Below are 17,175 nucleotides of genomic sequence, written 5' to 3'. Positions count from 1 at the left end.
AGGTGTTTATCAGGGGATATTTAGAAGAACTGAGTTAGGACATTTTGTGCCAATCTTGCTGGTAACTTATTGGGTTTTTTCTTAAGTTTGTTAGGATGAGATGGAAGCTTTAGATAGGGCTGGACAACCTCAACCAGTTGGTGAACCTGTTGGAATATATACATAAGAGGAAATTTCTGGAGATCGTGAGCTTAGCTCTGACCTGCCCAGCTGCCCTTACTGCCTTGTTCACGTAAACAGGGTGGAGTCGTCCCTTGTTATTTGCAGATAAGGATGAGAAGAGGGCTGGCTGTCGCCAGACTTCTCTGTTGTCATCCTCACTAGCTGTAGCAATGCCCTCTACACTAGCACAGAGTGCTTGAGACCCCATTTCCATATTGCAGTGGGATTCACTTTCTTCATTTGTAGGACGCTATTTGCTATATCAGAACCATCCCACTGCAGAGGGCTGGGTCTTCTGCAGAACTCCTGTGTGGAAAAAATCTCACCACTAGATAAGGAGCTGGACAATCTAGAGGAATGGCTTGGAGTAAGTGTAATAGAATGTATTTCCTGCTCCCATTACAGGGGAATCAAACCTGGAATTCCCTGTTTGAACAGGTTCATCAGTCTTTTTAACTTCACAAACCTGGATGGGTAGTTCGGACTTCGGAGCCTCCAGCTTCAGAGTTCAGACCCCTCCCACATTGGTGGTTGCTATAATTATTATATAGAAAAGGAATGAGACGTTCCTTCTTATCTATGAAAGATGTTAATTGTGGTTTGAAGAGGATAAAAGTTTAGTTCGTCCATGAACACCAAACAAGAAATACGAATCTCTTCGTCTTCCGCGACAATGGACTACATCAAGATGCATTTTCTCTACCATAAAAAAAAATTAAAAAAAAAAATTAAAAAATAATAATAATAAATTAAATTTGAGGTCAATTTTTTTTTTAAATAGTTTTTGGAATCATCATCTTTTCAATGTGAACTTTTAAAAGTTTTTGTATCACACTTTTTGTTTTCTATTTATCCAAATAAACACTATACTTTTTTTGTTTTCTACTTTTAAAAATAATAATAATAGCTCTCATATAAAAAAGGAAAGCATTTTATTTTTTAAGATGGGTTAATTCAATTTTAGTGTATTTTACACTTTGCCCTTTCACTTTTAAAATCCAAATATTTTGCTCTCTAAACTTATTAAATATCAACACTTTACCCCCAATTACAAACCGACTTGAAATTACAAAAAAGATTGTTTTTTATTTTTTTTACTTTTATTCAAACATTAGTCATAAAATTAGGTAAAACTAACTTTGAATTAATAGCCTTCAAGTGAAATTTCATATATGTCTTCAAAATGTAATAACTATCGGTTTTGATTTTTTATTTTAGAGAGATATTCATAATTTTTACATGCAACTATGAAATATGATGACTTCAAACTCAGTAAATTTTTTTTTATTTTTTTATTTTTTGCATTTTAACATTGTTTTTTATTTAACAAATTATTTATTGACTTTTAAATAAATTGAGGAGGTAAAGTGATGCATTTTAATAAATTTGGGGAGAAAAGTCTTGAGTTTTAAATACGATGGGACAAAGTGTAAAACACCACCAAAAGTTCGTAAAATATTAGTTGTTGAAAGTTTTATATGCAATAAAACATTAATTAATTTGAAAATTATTATTATATATTTTTTAAAATTAATTTATTTTTCAATTTTAAAAAATTGTATTTGTGTTTTCTAAATTTGCCCTTTTATCGTAATTTATTTAGGGTTGAGTAAAAGAGTATTTAAAAACTCAATTTTTAAATTTAACCTCTCATTCTTTTTTTTATCTCATTTAAATAAAAATATTCTCATTATTTTCTTATAAAGAAAACCACCTCTTTTAAAACCTATATATAAATACTTAAAATAAAAAAATAAAAAAAATATTTATCTAAAACCTATATATATATACTTAAAATAAAAAAATTAAAAAAAGTATTTATCTGAAAAATAGATTACTTTTGAAGAAAAATGGTTACTTTCACAATTTTGAATTGTTCGATACCTTTTAAGCAAATATTTCTAATATTTGCTAGCGCCAACCTGAAATGAGAGCAATTTGGGTCTTCGCTCTCGAACCGCGAAAACGGGTTCTTGGCGATCTAAGGTGCGTTCCCAGTAATTCAAATCTCTGAGCCTATGTTTGGTTTCCGAGAAAATGTTGAAAATTTTAAGAAACATGATTAGTTTTAAATGTGGGTCTTCGTTTTTCCTTTGTTTGGGACCAGGGAAATTCCACAATTCGGCTTTCTTCAGTTGGGTTTTTCGTTTTTCTCTTTTCATCTCCTTTTGGTGGCCGAGAAAAGGGAGGAAAGGACAAGAGATTGATATTATAAATCCTAGGATTTCAGAGATCTCTCCGGCTGAACGGAGGATTTTCAATTTTTTTTCCTTTTCCTTTTCCTTTTCCACATTTTTCTGAGGAACCAAATGGACGGAAAATCTCTGTTTGGTTTCCTAGAAAATGTAGGAAACTAAACTATGAATCTTAGATTTTTCTTTCTTTTGGTTGTTTGGGAGTTCAGGAAACAGAACCCCGTAAACTATGTTTAATAAAAATAAATCTTCAGTTATGGTTTAGTTGTTTTAGATTATTGTTTCAGTGGAGGAAATGTATCACAATTGGAGATCTACAAGAGGTGTCAGTCAAGGGCTCTGTTAGGCTGCTGAGGAAGGGTAGAAAAAAAAACAAATATTCAACTAAGTCTAGCACAAGGCTGAGTTTTTATCTCTTGGGATGACCCAAAACTAGGTAAAACATAAGTTTGAAGTCACATTTTATTCTCATTTCCATTGTATTCTCAGAAACCAAACACACAAATCCCTAACTAATTAAATGAATAATAAATTCAACTTCCTAGGAACAAGATTTTCTATCATATGGGCTTAGGCTATGTTTGATTCTGAATTCATGCCGATTTATAATCTGTGGGAATTTTGACAGTATTCTTCTCTTGTATCCTTGAATTGTATTGTTAGGGCTCTCATAATTTCATATATTTCTTATGGGTTAGCTTTGTTGGTTGGTTTTTCACTGAGAACTCAAAGAAATGGGTTGGCATCCATGTACTACAAGAAATTTCTGCTCTATCATGTTTTCTTCTTTTGTTTTCTCAATGTGAAGTCCCGGTCACCTCCTTGCCAAAGCCCACATTGACAACCTGGATATCCTCTTCTGAGTTATCCTCTTGATCATTAATGAAAACATGGAAGCTAATTCATTGAAAGTTAATAGGTATCATCCGATCAGGAAGGGATGGAACTTTGTTTTTCATGCTTTGCAATTTATAGCAGCAAACTATTTTTCAGCTAATAAAGTAGTTCAATTGATTATGATTTTATGTCATATATTCTAGAACAACAACCTCTCGAGTTCCATAGACAATTCAAATTTTAGTTAGCATTTCAGAATTCTTGAATATTCACATTGCAGAGTGCCAAAGACTATGAGCCACTTGCATATGCCCTAACCTCTGGCTTTCTATAATTGTTTTTTTCCTAGGGCAGTATCTCTAAGCCCTGAGAAAGAGCCAGAAAGACAAAGATGAAGTTCAAGGCTTTTCTTACAGACAATGGTACCAGCCTCTTAGAAAAGAGGTTCCTACCAGCTCTAGACAAGATGGGGAAGGTATGCCATCTCTACTTCACTAGAGACCACACAATCTTCCTCCACAACCTCCTCAATGGCGATGGTGTCCAATCCATTGCCCAGTTCCGCAAAGAAGCTCTGTTTGATAACTACCGTATCTCCAGCCAGAATGATGACCGCATTGCCTTCACCATTGACCTCTCTCTCCTACAACGTGCCATTCGTAGTAGTGTCAGTATATATGCTGAAATGGGTGGTGGTGATGGTGTTGGCACTGGTTCAAATCGCCTCCAAATCAAGCTGGTCAAGAAATTACCTCCTAATTCTCACCAACCACTGCCCTTCCTCACCTTTGAGAGCAAAGGTTATAAATCTGCAGTGATCCAAGACGTACCCATCTCAAAACCTTTGTCTAGGGCTGATGTTCTTGAGCTTCAGTCTGCACTTGATATGGCCCAAGATCTGCCTCGAACTTTGGTTCAGGTTCCAGATTTGAACCAGTTGCAGAACTATGTGGATCGGATGAAGCATGTAGGGGACTTGCTTAACATCTCCATTAGCAAATATGGGGATCTACATGTGCAGATTTCAACTACTTTAATCACACTTGGTGCCGAGTTTCGCAAGTTGCTGGTTGTTGGAGAACAAGTGGAAGTTCCAGCTGAGGATCGAGATTTGAGTGCACAGTCACGGACCCAAAGGGCAGTTCAGAGGGGAGATGCTCAAACTGTGCAAGTGAGCATGAAGCACTTTGCAAAGAGTCTTCAGTGTCACTTAGCGAAGCCAGATTGTGCCTTCTATGGCATTGCCCAAGAGGGTGCTTGCTTGACAGTGATATTCCAGTTCTTCATTCCTGGTTCGCGGCAAAATGATAAATCAATTAGCTTGCATTGCAGGCTTCCTGTTCTAGACCCTGGCACAAGTTGAGGGCCAGTTGCAGACAAAGATTTTCTGCATTTGATTGCAATGTGACAGGGTCAGTCGTTTCTTGACAGCTTAGTTAATGGTTTGAGTTGCAGGGTAACTCTCTCTGCATCCATAGTTTCCACATGGTGCCCATTGAACTTTTTTTTGGGCTCATCTTCTTTGTACATTTCTGTTGTGTGGTAAGTGTTGATCATCAAAATGCAGTTGGGAATTTTTTTCCACTTTTGCCTATTTTCTTTATTGGTGGCTCTCCTTACAAATGCTAGTGTATTGAAGTGTTGGTCAACAAGATGCACAACCCAATATATTGTCTCTCTTCAAATGACAAGTTCAATTCATATGTAGTTAGATGAATGGAAATGTAACAGCTCACTATCTTTCCCCAATGGATTTTCACAGTTGTAAAACGTGTTTACATGGTCAAGTGGAGTTCATTACATTGATGGTGTCAACAATTTCTTTCCTTATGTCAGACAGATATCCATTATGGACCAAACAAATAATTCTGCACAGCTTACATTTGATTGCAGATAAGCTCTCATAGTCTTAGAACATGTTTACATGATTAAGTGAAGATCACTGTATATTCAGTGTTAGGAACTTATCCTATTTGATGTGGGGTGTCCAAAAATGTTAGTACCTCAGCTTTCAAGCAACGTATTTGCGGCCAATAATTGCATCACAGTCTCGAGCTTAAGCTTAAGCCAACCCAATGCAACACAACATTCGGATTTTGGATCCATAAAGCAAGAATAGATTACCAAACTCGAAATATGTTTTATTAGAAATCTTACCAATAATCTTTGCAGGAACATGAGCCATGCCTAAAATGGTGGAATCTGGTTCGATCCCTAACAATTACTTCTCTATTGTACACCTTCGATACCAACTTTGCTACATAATGACAATCCACACACATTCTAAGGTTCTTCACAATTCTAATAGTGACCCCAGGTCCTGAACTGATCAACCCAAAGGCAATAGCCAACTTCTCACTGTGCCGGTAAACGGCACTCTCTTTCTCCTCTTCCCCTATATCAAGGAACACCTCTGAAGTATCCGGCGAGTAACCTGCAAATTTCAAGTCTACCGACATTTCATCTAACTTCGAGTAGATTTCTTTCGATTGAGGATGAACCTGGTCCCCAGCCACAAATTCATGAACAGAACCGTTCATCTCTATCAAACTGCAACCAGGGGTTTTCTTGATTCCTCTATCCATCATTAATTTTCTTACTTCATGCAACTTTTCCCATCTGTTGCAGGCTGCATATATATTGCATAACAGAACATAGACAGCCCCATTTTCGGGCTCTAACTCAAGAATCTGTTGAGCTGCCATTTCAGCCATCTCTTCGTCTCTATGAACCCTACAAGCACCAAGAAGTGATCCCCAGACGATTGAATTAGGTTTTACTGGCATATTCTTGATCACCTCATGAGCTTCCTTTAGATGTCCGGCTCGGCCAAGAAGGTCAACCATGCACCCATAATGTGCTACATTGGGTTCAATCCCATGTTGCGTGGTCATTCGAGCGAAGAACTTTTTCCCCTTATCTACCATTCCACTGTGGGTACAAGCACAAAGAACACCAATGTACGTCACCTCATCTGGTGTGATTGAAGCTTTCAGCATCTGAGAGAACATATCAAGAGCTTCTTCTCCATATCCATTTATGGCAAGACCAAAAATCACAGCCGTCCATGAAATCTTGTCCCTGTGAGGCATTGCATTGAAAATTCTTATTGCTTTTTCTACGTTTCCACAATTGAAATACATGTCTATCAAGGCATTTCCCACAAAGGAATCGATCTTGATCTCATTCTTGTCAATGTAGGCTTTTATCCATTCTCCTAATTCAAGCGCTCCCAGATGTGCACAAGCTGTAAGGATGCTGACCATGGTGAACTCATCCGGCTTTATATTAGCAGCCTGCATCTCACGAAAAAGTGTTAAAACCTCTTTAAACTGGTTCACCTGAAGGTACCCATCAATCATTGCTGTCCATGAGACGAAGTCCCGTTCAGGCATTTTATCAAAATACTTCCTAGCTAGATCAACTTGTCCCAAATTTGTGAACCCGGTAACAATAGCAGTCCATGAAATCACGTCCCTACTCTTCATATTATCAAATATCCCCAGAGCAGTATCCATATCACCACAAGCTGCATACATATCAATCAAAGCATTTTCCAATACACGGACAGGCTCAATCTTCAGATCTTTGACATACCGATGAACCCGCTTCCCTACATTCAAATCCTTCAACTTGGAGCATGCTGACAACACTGAAACAAGTGTAATTGAACTGGGTAACACTCTCATCCTCTCCATCTCATCAAAAAGCTTCATTGACTCATCAAATTGCTTACTTCTGTTATACCCTGAAATCATCACATTCCAAGTGACAACATCACCCTTTGAACTCCTATCAAAAACCCCACGAGCAACACTCACTTCTCCACTCAACGAGTACAAATGAATCAAAGCATTTTGTACAAACACATTGGAACTAAACCCTAACTTCACTATATGATCATGCAACTCCCTTCCACACTTCACCGCCATATCCCGCGTAAACCGTTTGAGCAAAAACGGATACGTATATTCATCCGGCATGACACCCCTCTCTAGCATCTCACAATACATTGAAACCGCAGAATTGGGGCAACCCACACGGGAATACCCCTTAATCATATTGTTCCAAACAAAGTGATTTGGTTCAGGCATTGTGTCGAACACCATACGGGCGTATTCCATATCACCCAGCTCATGCTTGCAACATAAGGCAATTATCTGAGCAGGCACAATGGGGTTGGATATGAGGCCAGTGCGGATTGTTTGGGAGTGAATTTGCTTGAGTTGGGCCATGGATTTGCAGGTTTTGATGAGAGAAAGGGGTGGGGTTTGTGGGAGAGAAGGGAGGTGAGTGGGTGGTGGAGAAAGAGTGGTGGCGGAGATCATTTTGCAAAGAAGTGAAGGGTGGAAAGATGCGGAGGTTAGGGATGAGGATGGGAAGTGGGTCTTGAATGGAATTGAGAATGGCATACAAAGAGAGGACAGCACTTAGTTCATCTTCTACCTCACGACATGTTTCTTCTGTACTACTATTATTTTTCAAGTCATGGAATCCGATTTATTCTTTTTTTCCTTTTAACAAAATTGTGCCCTTTTTTTTTAAGCTTTATGGTAACATGAAGTGATTTAGAAAACATTAGAAGCACTTTCTAATATTTGAAATACTTTCTTTTATATATATATATATATAAAGGTATTTGACAAATTTTTAAAAAATACCTTAAAAAAAAACCATTAAAAATCATTTGAAATGATTCGATTCAATTAAAAATAAATAAAAAATAAAAAATGCTGCTGCTTTCTTTTTGGAAAATGTTCATGAAAGTACTCAAGTACTCAATGACAGTCGATCAAAGAAGAATGTTAGCAAGCTGAATATGAAGACAAGGCACATATGAAAAGAAAAATGGTTAGATTTCTAAAATCATTTGTTTGAAATAGTTGTCTAAGAAAGACAATGGCAAAGCATATAGTCAGTTTCATTAAAAAATCAGAAAGAAGAGTTGAAAGAGAGAGAGAGACAAGGCAGTTTCCTCCTGGTTTGACTCTCAAGTCTCAACATGCTCCATGATTAATATATATATATATATATATATATATATATATATAAAACTGAAAACATGCAAGCCAAAAATTATACAAATAAAAACAGAAACTTCAGATTGAGGTAAGGAAAGGCAATAAACTAACAGGAGACTTCCACTGTACAAGAAACCAATAATTGGAGCAGGATGATATACATCTCATGGTAGGAAAGAATTAGACAATTGTGACATGAGTTGCTCTTTCAACACATAAAAATTCCATCATGGATATGAGGTATCTATTCTACAGGATGGCAAATAAACTTGAGCTTAAATCTACCTATTTCTACAAGACGAAAAATATATCAAGTCTAAAACTCCATGGATAAAAAGGGTATCTCTCTATGCTACAAGATGAAAAATAAACCAGCTTAAAATTCCATTTTCACAATTGGTGGGACTGACATATCTGGTTCTGTGGCTCCATTCTGGAGCCAGTCCTTGGCACAGATGAGGGCCTCAAGAGTCACAGGCCGCAATGAACTCCGATAACTATCAATCTTTCTGCCTACCGTGTCAAACACATTGTCTGGGCCAACAGTCGTTATTGGGATTGACAGTATATCAGATGCCATCCTAGAGAGAGTTGGATACTTTAGCTTGTTCAGTTTCCACCAAGCCAATACATCAAAATCTTGTGACCGAGGCATAAGGGACTCATCAAGATACTGATCTAATTCTGATCTCATATCCTGGCCACCTGAAATTTCAGAGATGTATACATCGAAATCTGAGAGCCTGTCACTGTCAGAAAGAAGGGGTCCTCCGTCAGTCATCTCTGTTTTGGGAATGACTTCAGTACCTTCTTCCATGTAAGTCTGGGAGATGACTTCAGTACCTTCTTCAACATAAGCCGGTTGTATAGATAGAAGAGGCTGTTGTGTAACATAGTCAACAAAAAGCTCTCGAATACCCTCATCAACAATCTTGATCCACATCTCAGCCTCAGCACCATATATCTTACTGAAGCTGAACTCAACAAGCTTCATTTTGAACCTTGGATCCATAACTACTGCAATTGCTAAGACAAGGCTAGTATCCTTCCAATATCTATCAAACTTATCTTGCAAAGGTTTAGTTAGGTTACTAATAAAGGGGTCATCGCTCTTAGCTGCCTCTGTTAGCTCTAACTGAACTTTCCACACTTCATGATAGAATGTATTAGCAGTTGGGTATGTTTTTCCAGTGAAGATAATGGCGGCATCAAAAAGAAGCTTCAAGAATGTGCAAAGAGTTTCTACCTGCTTCCAGTCATCCATGGATGGGGCTTCCTTGTAATCTGGATCAAAAGTATCAAGACATGAAAATACTTCCTTTAGTTCACATGCAGCAGCTAGCATATGATACGTTGAATTCCATTTTGTATAGTCATTGATGAAAAGGGTCTTTGTGCTAGGGACTTGAAGTTGGTGTTTCAGCTCCAGGAACTTTTCTTCATGAGCATCTGAGGTTTTTACATACTTCACACTTTCACGGATTTTCTTGACAGTATCTGTCATTGCCCCTAGTGCATCTTGTGCAAGAGAACTCAAAACACGAGCAAAACAATTTCGAATTAACAACTGGCCATTGAATATAAGTGGGTTCTTGACAGACACTACACCTCTAAGATTTCCCATCATTGTTTCACTAGAGAAGGATTGATCCAGAGTGATGGTAAATAACCTGCTCTCCAGACTCCAATCTGCAAGGCAAGCCACAACAGCTTGAGCAAAGGCATCATCTGATTCAGGAGATGGTACCATTACAACATTAAGAATCTGGCGGTGCAACTTCCACTCACCATCAATGAAGTGTCCTGTTAGGAAAACATATCCTAGATTTTCATCAGAAGTCCACATATCCAAAGTAAGGCTAACCCGCCCAGGAATTCCATTAAGGGTATTCAAGAGATTTTGCTTTTCCCTCAGGAACAAAGCCACACAATCCCCTTGGATAGAATTGAAGCTAACCATATTAAATTGGGGTTGAAGAGTGTGAACAAAATTGATAAAACCAGAATGCTCCACAATGTGAAGCGGATACTCATGCATGATGATCATCTTTGCAATCTCCTGATTGCAACGATCCTGATCAAAAGGGATGTTTGCAGATACTGGGGTTCCTCTGTACCGTCGTTTAGGTGCATCAGTAGAATTTCCAGTAAAACCAGCTTGGGAGGCTGGTGTATACGGGGTTAGTTGATTTTTCTCCTGATTGCGGCGACTAACTGGGCAGATCCCCAAGGCAATATGTCGTTTCAGGTGGCTGGTGCCAGCCAGCTTTGAACCAGTAATATATGCAAATGACTTCTTACACTGCTTACAGCATGCCCTGGTGCATCCAGCACTAACAGTTTCCACAGTGAAGTGTTCCCAAACTATGGACTTCTTTCTCCTACGCTTGTTAAGCTGTATTTCTGAATTGGCTTGCTCATTGTTGGGAGTAAAGGTATCCTCCATCTTTGTAGAAAGGGATGAATTCCTGCATTAGAAGGAAAAGACATCTTTTAGAGAGCAAGAATAAGCAGAATGACTCTAGCAGCAAAGCAACCATAAAAGCATACACAGAACAATTCCAATACCATTTATCACTTAACAATCTTTCCAGTCTGAAATTCTGAATATGCAATCCTAGTGATAAAGTTGAAAATTCTAATTCATAACATGTCAGAATCTACACACTACCACAATTTACTTAAGTAATCAATTAGCCAACTTGCCGAGGGTTGCAGCTTAGCAATGACCTAAACAAGTAATACCCTGGTAGAGAGGTCCACTGAGGTACTTGGCAATGTTTTAATGAGTGAGAGTTTATCATTAAGGCTCAAACACAGCTTTATGCCTCAGTAAGGCAGGACAATTCATTCCACAGGCCTTGCCACAGCATCCATAAGGTTACTCCAAGGATATGATTAAATACTAATACCTCTCACTAGCCTAAAGGTTAGAGACTAAACTAATACCTCCCTACCCTATAGGAGAAAAGCAAATTTCTTTCTTGGGTAAGTCAGTAATTTCCCATTTTAATTTTTATTCTTTTTGTAGCAGTTATAAAAAATTTAATTAAACCCAAATAAAATTATATTCCTTAAATTTGTACTTCCAAAAAAATTTTACAAGCATGAACTACGGCACATTGAGACCGGTTATTAAGAAACACTAACTACAGGTAGGGATGGCAACAGGTCAGGGTTATCGGCTAATCCAGCCCCGCCCACCCCTATTATTAGGGTTTTGGGAACAGCATATTCAGGATAGAGGCAGGTTTGGGAATTATTCCAAAAAACCACATCAGATTCACGCTGTGCTAGGGTTTTATTCGCCTCACCCCACCCTGCCCTGGATTGGAGGTAAATATGTACTTTTATCTTATGTGTTCAATTAATTAAAATATCACTTTAGTCATTCACAAACCTAACCCTAAACAAAGCAAGGGGAATCTCTCGTCATTCCAAAACCATCATGTGCTCAAAACACCATTCACAGGCTAAAATGACCATGCATCTCTCCCTGCATAAAATGTCCACAAATAGGTTCTTAATAATTATCATAATCTTGTTCAAACCCAGGAAGATGATGGGATAAAGGTATGAGAGGATGTGGACAGAACAAATCAACCAAGAAGTGGAAGCCCATCAACATACCTTTAGCATGTGAATGCAGCAGATCAATCCTAAAATCAGGTGTAACAACTTCAAACCCAAGCCTCTCTCCAGCATAAATCAACCCACAATGGGAAGACAACCAACTAGAGATCATAGCATCAATATTTTCAATCAAATGCTCTCTCCACCATCAACCCTAGCCTTTCCTGGCATCCACAGTTTTGGTAATGGTAAGTAGCCCATCCCACCCCTGTTGCCAAGGTCCCAACCCACCCTGCCACCTATATTTGATCCAGGAATGGGGAATGTAGAAAGGATTTAGAGGTTGGGATCAGGATAGAGCGAGCTATCCCAAAACCCAGGACAGAGCCAGCTATCCCAAACCCACCCCACTGACATCCCTAATCATAAGATTGACTCCACATCTAATTAGCACATGACCATAAATGAAAACCTAGATTTCTCTATTTTTTTCTTCCACAGAAAAAATATCAAGATGATCTAAATATATCTAAACTCCATTGCACTAAATTTTAGAGTACAAGCACCAAACTGTGTTATACTTCCTGTTCTGTGTGCCACATGCCTAGACAAACCAACTAAACAGTCCACCAATTGGGTTTCTGTTGTCAAAACAGCATACAAGGCATATGCTCCTAAAATTTTGAATAAAAACGACCTAAGATAACTCAGAACAAAACAAAAAGGATTTAGTAAAATAATTAACTAAATCTACTAAATAGTGAATCACTTATACTCTAGACATAAAATAATTAACTAACATGAGATTGTCCTGAAAAGGCAATGGAGAAAATTTAACACAACCTGATAAAACATGGTTTTTTTAATCGAATGTTGAGAAAACACTATATATATTGCAATAGTTTAAACTCAACTTACTGCATGTGACATCCTAAATCCCAAGAAACACAGTTACCATTACATCCTAAAAAAGCTTTGTGTAAAGACACCAGGTAAGTCCACTAACAGCTTTTTATGAATATTTCTGCATGCTCAACTAAGAACAATATTCAGGAGTTCCTTGTATACTTTCCATATACGATGGTCTTGATGGTGATTCTTAACATGTTTGCTCCAACAAAAAAAAAAGGAGCAAAAATAAAAAGATGAGAATGGAGAAATAAATTTCATCATTGATGAGCTATATGTTCTGAAGCTAGAACAGATGATTCCCTTACTGCAACTTGCATCTAATGTACATAGGTGAAGTACCAATCACATAGACAATGAAAAATTCCAATGTTGACAAATGGGGAAGAAAAAGGAAGACTCATTTTTCTCAAACAATCTTAAATCATTTGAACAGATCAAAAAACGAGAGTGATAGCCAAGGAGCCAGCACAACCAAAGCCTAAAGCCACATAAAACCTAATGAAATCTTTAACCACAGTTCTGCTTTAAGGATTCGGGAATCTATCCATGGAGCTGATCTTAGTAACATCACCATAGCCATACAAAAGCAACCTGAGCCTTTTTTTAGTACAATTGCTTATCGATTTAGGTACAACAATCATTCATCTTAGGTATTTGGTTAGCATCTGACCCTCTGAAAAGTGGTTATTTAGCCCAATAATTGCCAGTTATTTGCAGGTTGTCATTTCTTGGAGAGAACCACTAACCAAATCTGGACTGTGCACAAATACCATATTCAAGGACTTGTAGCCGGTCTAGTATAATCTCTCTAATGAAAACCACACCGAATACTGCTGCCACGGTGCCACCAAAACAAAAATGTTTTTAAATCTACAAACTTAGGAACTCTACCAGTCATTTCAGTGCAGGACAGACAAGATTATCTATTAATATCACAATGTTCTTGTCTTCATTTTGCATAAACTTCTTAGAAGAAAACTAGGCTCCACATTATTGTACAGGAACCTAAACTTAGATGGTCCAGAGAACAACCCTTTTATCAGAAGTCCAGAAAAACATGTTCACCCTTCACAAAATATTTAAGGACATTCTTATAATTATATGACATAATCCAAGGAACATATAATACAATTGTCTAATTAGAAGAAATAGACCTCAAATCAATCTGCCATATAATGAGCAGAAGGGAGTTCCTCCACATCAATGTAAAGCCAAGTAGAGACCATAGTTTTAAAAGGCATGATTAAAGCTTGACTAGGCCAAAGGCACCACTCCCTAGTTGTAGCAGCTCGCTTGTCAAAACATGCACCTTGTTAAAGAGGCCCGCATTGTCTACTTTACTTTTTCTTTTTAAACACTTTTATTCTTGAAATTTCTAATTGTATATTGAAATTTATATAATTTCATTACTTTTTTGTTTTTTTGATGGGTAAAAGCATAGAAATTTTCATTATTTTTTTGTTGAATGTTTCTTTTAAATGTTTGAGATCTTAAATTTTTTATTGATTCGATAATCATATTTTATAAAATTAATATGCATCTTAAGTCATGTTTTACTTCACTCAAGCATACACCGTGAATTGTGCCTTGGGCCTAAGCTGAAGGAAACTTTTGCACCTTAAGTGCGCCTTGTGTCTTTTAAAACTATGGTAGAGACCAAATTTATTTTTGTAAGTCTTTTGCTTGTAAGGTAATATGATACCCCTAAAATTTCATCATATAAAAAGAAAAAGGGAAGCATCCAACTATACCATTTGTTGGTCTGATTTTGTAAGCATGTCAAAATAGAATTTGGCTTTGTTACAAGAAGCACGTGACTGTTCATGTACTGTCTGGCCCTTTTGGTCACATGGGATTCTTGTTTCAACTATGGATGGCTACAATCTAATGAATCATCATAAAATCCTCACTTGAATCAAAAGTTGGCATGATTAGATAATTTTAACCATTTGACTAAAATTTGAGTGGTAAAAAATGTGTGAAATTGTTTAGAACACGAAATCAAATGGTTAAAACTCAATGAATCATGCCAATTTCTTGCACGATTACTGCTTTCAAGCAAGAACCACTGCCTCACAAGATTTGATTTCTTTTGATAAAAGAATGTAACATGGCCAAAAAGGCCAAGCAGTCAGCAGACACTTGGTAACCAAAACAAAGCCAAATCTCCCAAAGAAAAAGATACATATTTAATGGTTTTAGACTTTAGAGTTCTAATAAAATGTCTCAAAATAAGAAAAGGGATATACAAACCAAATGGTTAAAATCTATTCTATTGGAGTAATCTTCGTGGTTCACGTAACAACAGGCTGCCTAGCTTTTGGGTACTAACATGGTGAAATTAAAGCAAGGAGATGAACACATTGGAGACTTTTTTCCCCTGCAGGGAGAGTAGATATAACATTTATCTAGAGTAAACAATTCACTTGTTTTGCTCTGTCAATGTTCCACACAATCATATATTATCAGTTTTTGTCCTGTGTCAACCTGCCTAAGAAGGATTGTAAACAAATAGCCATTGATCCTACATAAAGAATTGAATGTACTAAAATTTAATAATAACCAAAAGGTTTCAAGTGCCTGATATCATCTTTTTCACATATTTTACTACATGCTGTGGGATGGACTCAGTGGCTTAATGGATCCCTCTTGATCGATAAATATGCACCAATTTAGTAAGACAAAACCATCAAACCTGCTCTAAAAAATACCCTCTACTCTTATACAAAATTACACGGTATGCCACTAAATCTATAAAAGAAACAATACAAAATAGCATTCAAAAGCTCAATTACTTTCCTATATTGTTTGCACTCTTTGTTTTCATTGTGCCATGGTTAAGATCAACAAAAAAATGACCTGTACTTTAGATAAGGTAAATATCAACCATTGAGTCTATAGAAGAAAAACACGGCAAGTTGCCAATAGCATTCAAAAACTCAATTACCATCCAATATGCAAACACAATTACTTTTCCTCAACCCCTTTGTGCCTTTTATTCTTCCGCCCCAAGGTTCAAACTTGAAGTTAGTTGATCTAAGTTTAGAGAAAAATTGATCCCAAACTCAACCATTACCCCTTGCCCTCTTTATTCTTTGGCACCAAGGTTAAAACTTAATAGTCAATTGATGAGAGAAAAAATGTTATCCAAATAAACCACTTTCCTTTACCCTTTTCGCCCTTTACTCTTTGGCGCCAAGGTTAAGACTTGAAAATTAATTGATTCGGTAGAGAGAAAGATTGCCACAAAACTAAGGCAGTCTCATATTTCTGACATTCATTTTCTCTCAAGCAATCCCATGGAAGTCTCAATTCCGAAAAGCAACTGCCACGTGGCATAAAGCCCCAAAAGCGTTACATAACCGCACGTACCATGACCAAAGCAAAAGTCGTTCAGACCTCAAAAATCTCAGCAAAACCTAAACCTAAACATAAATTCACACAAACCCTAGCCATTCACCTTGCAACTACGGCTCCCCAACCCCAAATCCCACACCCCAATGCCACAACCACAATCGCAAATCCACAAAAACGAACACCCACAATCAAAACAAACAGATATAATCAAATCCAAATGAAAATCAACAACGTGAAAGCCAAACACAAGATCGGTAAGAAAAAACTGAATAGAGAAAAGGAGAGAAATTCTTACTGTGAAGCCCAGATCTGCGGAATAAAAAAATCAAAGAAAAGCCGTCTGCAACTGCAAAGTCTAGGGTTTGGGTTGCAGAATGGTTATGGTGAGGTTGAAGAGGAAGAAGAAGAAGTTGATGGGCTTTAGGAGGCTTTTGGGGGGAACCCTAATGGACCATAGAGGGCTAGGGCTTGGAGGCTAAATAAGGGTGAAAAACCAAGAAAGGGAAATAAGAGGTGGATTTGGATATGGACTCTGAGGTCCAATTTTTATATCAGACCCACCTTTGTAATTCTCCTCCCCATTTCTGGCCGTACCAACAGCCCACTTGCCCTCCCCATCAATCACAACCGTCCTTTTTGGTGGGCCCTTCTAGGGTTTAATGGCTTTTTGCGTTTCAAAACAACACACGTGGGTCTAGGATAAGGTTTCCCCTAAATAATATCAATAATAATTATTTTTTTTTTAAATAATAAACCCCTCAGATTCTCAATCCCAACCGTTCAATTCATACTATGAAATCTAACCCATAGAATAAAATATAAATAAATGAAATCACATTATCAATAAAATTTAAATATAACGAATAATACATGTGACATCAGCTTATTGGTTTTATTTTCATCCTAATTCTAATTATTTTTTAAAATATTATATCAAAATTTTATATTTTATTTTTCGATATTATCTTAATTTGTTAGGTTGTTGTATAAGTCAAAAAAAATTTAATTTTTTTTCTTTAATTTCTTTTAAAAGGAGACTAACGATTATTTGCTTCTTGTAGCTTATGAATAATCAATCAAGAATATTGAGGAATATTCCAATAAGAATTTCAAAAATG

General features: G+C 37.1%; 3 protein-coding genes across 7 annotated transcripts; 1 reads left to right on the top strand and 2 right to left on the bottom strand.

Annotated features, from left to right (window-relative positions):
* Positions 1-2,079: 2,079 nt before the first annotated feature.
* LOC117921524 lies at positions 2,080-4,996 on the top strand. 5 transcript variants are annotated; one of them, XM_034839424.1, is made up of 3 exons: positions 2,104-2,148; positions 2,645-2,793; positions 3,544-4,996. In XM_034839424.1, exon 3 carries the CDS (start codon positions 3,586-3,588, stop codon positions 4,555-4,557), a length of 972 nt encoding a protein of 323 aa, XP_034695315.1. In that variant the 5' UTR covers positions 2,104-2,148; positions 2,645-2,793; positions 3,544-3,585; the 3' UTR covers positions 4,558-4,996. The 5 variants fall into 5 exon arrangements, with proteins under 5 accessions (XP_034695314.1, XP_034695311.1, XP_034695315.1 ...); XM_034839423.1 differs by lacking the exon at positions 2,645-2,793 and having other exon boundaries at positions 2,080-2,148; positions 3,549-4,996; XM_034839420.1 differs by lacking the exon at positions 2,645-2,793 and having other exon boundaries at positions 2,084-2,148.
* Positions 4,997-5,312: 316 nt separating this feature from the next.
* Positions 5,313-7,714, bottom strand: LOC117921523 (putative pentatricopeptide repeat-containing protein At3g15930). The gene has a single exon (XM_034839419.1). The coding sequence runs from the start codon at positions 7,604-7,606 to the stop codon at positions 5,348-5,350; it is 2,259 nt and encodes a 752-aa protein (XP_034695310.1). The 5' UTR covers positions 7,607-7,714; the 3' UTR covers positions 5,313-5,347.
* A 584-nt stretch (positions 7,715-8,298) lies between these two features.
* Positions 8,299-16,564, bottom strand: LOC117922692 (zinc finger BED domain-containing protein DAYSLEEPER-like). Its single transcript, XM_034840874.1, has 2 exons — positions 16,353-16,564; positions 8,299-10,683 (listed from the first exon to the last, which is right to left on the bottom strand). Exon 2 carries the CDS (start codon positions 10,659-10,661, stop codon positions 8,592-8,594), a length of 2,070 nt encoding a protein of 689 aa, XP_034696765.1. The 5' UTR covers positions 10,662-10,683; positions 16,353-16,564; the 3' UTR covers positions 8,299-8,591.
* Positions 16,565-17,175: the final 611 nt, after the last annotated feature.

Source organism: Vitis riparia, chromosome 9, assembly GCF_004353265.1.
Source record: "Vitis riparia cultivar Riparia Gloire de Montpellier isolate 1030 chromosome 9, EGFV_Vit.rip_1.0, whole genome shotgun sequence".
In the NCBI taxonomy this organism is placed as follows: domain Eukaryota; kingdom Viridiplantae; phylum Streptophyta; class Magnoliopsida; order Vitales; family Vitaceae; genus Vitis; species Vitis riparia.
The sequence above is the reverse complement of the archived record's forward strand: the minus strand, read 5'-3'. Positions and strand labels throughout refer to the sequence as shown.

Excerpts from the sequence above, each read along its gene's own strand:
- LOC117921524 (XM_034839423.1), top strand. The coding sequence starts at position 3,586 with ATGAAGTTCAAGGCTTTTCTTACAGACAATGGTACCAGCCTCTTAGAA.
- LOC117921523 (XM_034839419.1), bottom strand. The coding sequence starts at position 7,606 with ATGCCATTCTCAATTCCATTCAAGACCCACTTCCCATCCTCATCCCTA.
- LOC117922692 (XM_034840874.1), bottom strand. The coding sequence starts at position 10,661 with ATGGAGGATACCTTTACTCCCAACAATGAGCAAGCCAATTCAGAAATA.